Below are 6,000 nucleotides of genomic sequence, written 5' to 3'. Positions count from 1 at the left end.
AAACAAAAAAAAGATGACAAAGTTGAGATATCACTGCAGGTACAACATCTATATTCAACCTGAAATGGATTTTCACCAGTTTTGCATTTCAGTAAGAAACAATGGAAAACACATGGGTTATTCCAATCTGAAATAACCTTTCCTCTAACTCTTTTTGGCCAACTCCTGAATATTTGATGCTTGCACAACCCTGTTTCTGCAGGCAAGTCCCTTAACTATTCTTTTTTGCCAAAGCTTTGTTCCCAGACTAGCAGCCATACTGGAGACTTCAGTAAGATAAGAATACACAAAAACTTTACAGTGGTGAGGCTGACTTGATAGCTTGTGATGACATGAAAAGAAATCCCTTCTAACTGGACCTGCAGTCCAGGCAATGCAGCTAAAGCTCTGACTAAAGATAACCTCACTTAGCATTGTTATCTCTAATGAAAAGCAAATAGAAAATTCTTCCACCACACATTCAAAGTTACATAGGACCTACAAAGAACACCACCTCACAGCAAAAGCTTTCTAACCAATCACAGACTTCCTCTTAAATAACAATCAGTTTGAAATATTTTAAAATATTGTCACCTTACGTTCACCATTTTCCAAACACCTTCTGATTAGTGATTGACATTGCCTGCTTAATCCATGCACACTGTAATCTGTCCAAATACCACTTACAAACATAACTGCCTTACTGCATTAGAAATAATGAAATTGCATTCACAGTTGATGCAAGTTAACCGTCCAGTTGACTGCCCATTTTCACCTATGAAATGGAACTTAGTAATACCTTTAAAATCACTGCTGTTATTTTTAAAATAACTTAGCTAGAATTTAAGTAGTGTAGCACTATCTATACATGGTTGTTCTTGCTAATAGTACAAATATTATTCAACAGAAGTATGTACATGACCAGAAAACAGACTTTTCCGACATACAGAAACCCTGTCTCAAAGGACTTTTCTGTTTTGCATTTTTGGTAAGCGTACACTCAAAATCCCTTTGTAAATTAACATTTTAAACCCGAATCACATGATCAAGAGACAGAAATCTTGTTTGTCCCATTTATGGCTTTTGTCTACTGGAACTTGTTGAGGTTTTTTTCCTAAGCTTACTTCACACCGTGTCTTGGACCCTTCCTTTTCAAAGGAGGATCTAAATGGTGATGAGACATCAAGACGAGCTGCAGCTATCTCTTTATTTCCTCCAGCAGAGAAGGTGAATCAATGTCTGGATACATTTTCTGTCCTTCCTCTCTCAAATGCAAGCAGTCCTGCATGGGAGGCAAATCTACCCTTTTGAACAGCTTGCAGGATCAGGGCGAATGTGTCCCCATATCTGACTAGCAGGGATGGGAAGATCTGCAGCTCCAGTTTTAGCTTCATGTGAAATTACTAGTCTGCTTACTGCAAGTACTTCAAGTCTTCCAGAGAGAAATTGGCACTACTGTTTCTTGATTTTAAGGAACAAACTAAATAAAAATCTGACAAGAATGAAATTATGTCATACATTACAAAGAAGCAGTACGAAGCACCCCCATTTTCTGTTGCTCTGCCCTGCAGCTTTGGAATGGGCAGGTACATCCCAGAATACTTTAATACTTCTGCATAAGCAGGGCAAAACAAACAAACAGATCCCAGACCCTGGTTAATTGTAGAACATACATTAGAGCCCTTTCACAAATGAAATTGTGCTGTAGTCAAGACCATTTTGGAAAAGGGGAAAAAAATTACCAAACCAAAGGGGAAAAATAATGACTCTAAATGGGGCAAAATAGCAGATCTATTGGAAACATGACAAAAACAGGATGTTAAGGAAAAAAATTAAGTGGAGTCAACAAGGTTACACATAAGTAACACCTTAACATTAAAAGAAATCTATTTTCCATTTTGACCCGGAAACCTCTTCCATTAATTACTAAAATCTATTTACACAGCAACTAGATAAAATCAATCTGATTGCTCACACTATTTTTGGCTCACTTTCTATGGGCTCTGAGCATCCAACAGACTGACTCTAGAGGAGTCGATGTTTAGATGCTCTCAGTTTCCGCATTTTGCCACCTACAGCACTAACCTAGCTATGATTTCTGGCATGCAAGTTCTTCTGTATTGGATATTCAGTGTTTGGCTCCTGGCTGTGTCCCCTTGCCCCCAGCAGAGGCATGTATGGAGGCCATGCTTCCTTTCATCCATATATGGAGGCAAAGTATCCCTACCGGTATCTCTACTGAGCTTGTTATGAGGGGTTCTGACAGGCCCCATGGCTGAGCTCTCTTACATTAAGCAGACCAAGAGCACAGTACGGCAAAAGTAGAAAAGAAAGACAAATGGAGAAAAGTAGACAGAGGACAGACAGTCCTTGGGGAAGAGGGAGAGATGTACACCTTATTCTATATTACTCCCATTCCTCCTAGGAACATAAGGTAACTTCCAAAAGAAGTTATATCAATACATTATACATTGATATCAATAAATCACCTTTTTTCTTTCAAAGTGGGATTGTTCCAGGTATGATATCCGTAACATTCATGCCTGTCAGTTCAGCAAAGACACAGACACAAATATGGAAAACTTGTATTCTGTCTTGCAGAACACCTCCTGTTAAGTAGGCAGCGTCTTGCACAACAGAAGGTAAAATCCACCTGGATCAGCTGTGTTATGGCTGGAGGTGAGCATAGAGGGAAAATTTCTGAGACTCAGATGTGTGCTTGGCTTTAATTTCAGTAAACAGAAATTGCAGAAATAAGCAGCATCTGTTTAATTAAAAAACATCTTGACCAGGTGACAACTTTTTTTTTTCTTGTATCTTAGACAGTTGAACACTATTCATTTATTATTATGAACTTACCAAACTTATGCCACAAGCTAAAGTTGCATTTTCTATGCAGTGATTCTAAGACTAAAAAAAATGCACATTCCTCCACCGCATTTAACCAGACCCAAATTAGCTTTTATGTGAAGCTCCATCTACCTTAGCATACAGACATCAAAGAATCATATTAATGTTTTTACAGCATAGCTTGTCCCAGTCTTGAGTGTATTTTCAGCTATGGTTCTCTGTCAACAGCAGCAGAAGGTAACACTGAATTAAAACTATCAAGTTGTCATCATAGGACAGAAAATTGCTCAGGGCTCGCAAAGCACCCAAAACCAAGCCTGGTTTAATTCTGATTTTAACCACACCACTAACGGTTTTATCTGGTGGTTTGACCTTGGCTTTCAAGGGAACCCCTCTGCGTGTTGGTATGAAGCAGTGATGCTCAAGAACAGCAGTGATGTATTTCCCCCTCTAATCTCAGCTGGTGAAGGCCAGCAGCTTCAAGTACTTACTTGAAGGGCTTTTCCCCAGTGTGCGTCCGGATGTGGTTGTTGAGTGTTGTGGCACCAGCAAAGGCACGACCACAGTAGCCACACTTGAAAGGCCTGTCGCTGGAGTGCGTGACTACATGGTTTCTCAGCTCTGAAGGTTGTGAGAAAGACTGGGAGCAGTGACCACACTGGTAGGGCCTGCAGTGGGAAAGAAAAACCATGCCATCAGCACTTTCTATTGACATAAGCGGGAAAACATATTGGCAGGAACATCTGGAATTCCAAGTAACTTCCAAAAAGAACTGTGGGGTGCACTTCTCTGGGGTTTTCTTGGGAGACACACACCCGAAACTTCATGATCTCTTTAGGAAATGTAAAATGCTTGCGCAGGAATTGACTGAGAGTCCCACAAAACATAATTCAGCAAGCTAGTGAGCCTGCACTACACATCATACACATGCCCTATTTCTCCCAAGCTCAGTGTGATACTCCTTAGTCACCAAAAACTTCTTACCCATCGGAGCTAAAAGGTGCATGAAGTTCTCTGTCTGTTGATGCCAGCTACAGTCTTAGCTACAAATGCACATCTGATTGTCATACCTATATCCTAGGTGGATTCTGTGACCATTTGTAATTAAATTCTTCATGTTGCTTTGGAGGAATCTAGTTTTTTTGACATCACCTCTTTCAACAAGAGGCATTGCAAAAAATAACCATCGTTTTACAATTATCTTTCTGTTTTCTTACTGCTATTGAAAATATTTGCATTTAATTAACACAATTCTCCCATCCAGATTGAAAATGCCTTTTTTTGTGATCTTGAAATGAAACCCACAGCTTAGGTTTTCAACAACACAGTTTGTTAAAAACAAATGTAACAAACAAACAAAACTGACTGATATATTATAAATTCAAAATCATAACAAACAGACTGTAAACATAGAAATAAAAGGATACAAGACAGCAAGGTGAGACAGGACTGCTAAAATGCAAATACCATTGCTAACTGAAATAAAATATGGAGAAACAACACCTGTATATTTCTCTTTGGTAAAAGTGATTTCATATCAACATCCTACAGGGTTTTTTTCCTTTTCACATTTGATTTAAGTTAGTGGCAGTCCTACATGCTCATCAGAATTTTCAGGAGGGATATTAATGATTTTTACCCTGCACGACATTCTCATGATGTCTGCACTTCTAGAGCAAATGGCCAACACCAACTTAATTGCTCTCTCTTTATAAATGTGTATGTTTAAATGGCTAGAAACCAAAACTAAAGGGAACGAGACGATGGTGACCAAGCATGTACAATTCAATTAAGTGCAAAATAAAGTGAACTATCTCATTTATCAAGTGAACTGCTTAATTGTGGTTACTTGCATCACTGAGCACAAATACTATTATTTTACAGTGCTTCAGAGCACTGAACCCTGATTGTAGAATTTTTTAGCTTGATTAATAGCTCAGTATTGGTCAATAACTCAATAGCTTACAATTTTAATTACTTACATTTGAAAATCTAACTACTTTTCAACAAGTTTGAAAAAAATATATAAAAGCTGTAGAAGGGTTACTTAACCTAGATGATGTGGCCGTTAAAAATATTAATATATGTAAATTAATATTTTAAGAAAAAAAAACAGAAACACTGAATATCTGTTTCTCTTATTGGATGACAAGTAGTAGCATGCCCAGTATTCTCCTTTCTTGAAGTGCACAATTAATTTGCACAGAAAATATTTATCAAACTTGACATGAAAATTCAAGAGCTGGTAAAACTAAGATGAGTTGTGAATGCAGGCCTATTTGTTTGGGTATTTCCAAATCAAACACTTTTAAGCAAAAAGAACACATTAAGATATTCTGTATCCAAGAAACATTGATTTTTTAATAGTGAAAGGGACCATTAACATCTATTAGCCTCTGGTTATCTATTTTTAACAGCTACCACAATAAATGATACAACACTACATAAAACCAATTAATCTTTTATTTTTTTAACAGTCAATGTGATTAATTTCACGCAGTGAAAAGTCACACTGTAACTTGTATCTAGTCACAATTCCAAACGAGTTGTAACTGAGCACTGTGATGCCAAGTAAAAGGTTTTTACCCTCTGCACTGGCCCAAAAACAAATTTCTTGTTTACAAAGGATATTAATATAAGTACTCAGAATACATTTCACTGGCTAATGCTCAAGAAAAAGAGCCCTGTAAAAAATCACCTATTGTTAGACCACTTTGCCTGTGTGCTTTCCTTTCACCCATGTCTTTGGAGAACAACCATTACAAAAGTCACCCTCCTCCCTGCAGGGGATGTGTTTCTCCAGTTTATAGAGAAGATTATGAGTAATACTAAAATGGGCAGAATAAGTAATTTTTTCATGCTAGATACATGGCACACATTAAACAAAGCTAATTCTAAAAATAAAAGTTATAAATACATTGAAATACTATAACAATCTTAAAATGCTGTATCTGATTTGCACAACTGCAGATTAAAATACGTCAAAGTTTGACAACTTGTGGATACTACTATCTTTTGCAAGAGCAAAACCAAAGTCATTCAATAAGTATAAAAGTTGTCATTTTGTTCTCTAGCAACCATTTTACTGGGCTTAGAAATTTTTCTTGGCAGAAAATAAAATCAATATGCTGTTTTTAAAAAAAATGAAAGTGGTGCAGAAGGACTGAACAT

The 6,000-nt window shown here is 37.2% G+C and overlaps 1 protein-coding gene across 1 annotated transcript in view; it reads right to left on the bottom strand.

The window, feature by feature from the left end:
* PRDM6 (PR/SET domain 6) overlaps window positions 1–6,000 on the bottom strand; it is a 76,066-nt gene that overhangs the window by 4,836 nt on the left and 65,230 nt on the right. The window contains exon 6 of the mRNA XM_040580129.1: window positions 3,321–3,497. Within this exon, the coding sequence (XP_040436063.1) occupies window positions 3,321–3,497 (177 nt within the window). The remainder of the gene's footprint in view (window positions 1–3,320; window positions 3,498–6,000) is intronic.

Source organism: Falco naumanni, chromosome Z, assembly GCF_017639655.2.
Source record: "Falco naumanni isolate bFalNau1 chromosome Z, bFalNau1.pat, whole genome shotgun sequence".
Taxonomy (NCBI): domain Eukaryota; kingdom Metazoa; phylum Chordata; class Aves; order Falconiformes; family Falconidae; genus Falco; species Falco naumanni.
The sequence above is the reverse complement of the archived record's forward strand: the minus strand, read 5'-3'. Positions and strand labels throughout refer to the sequence as shown.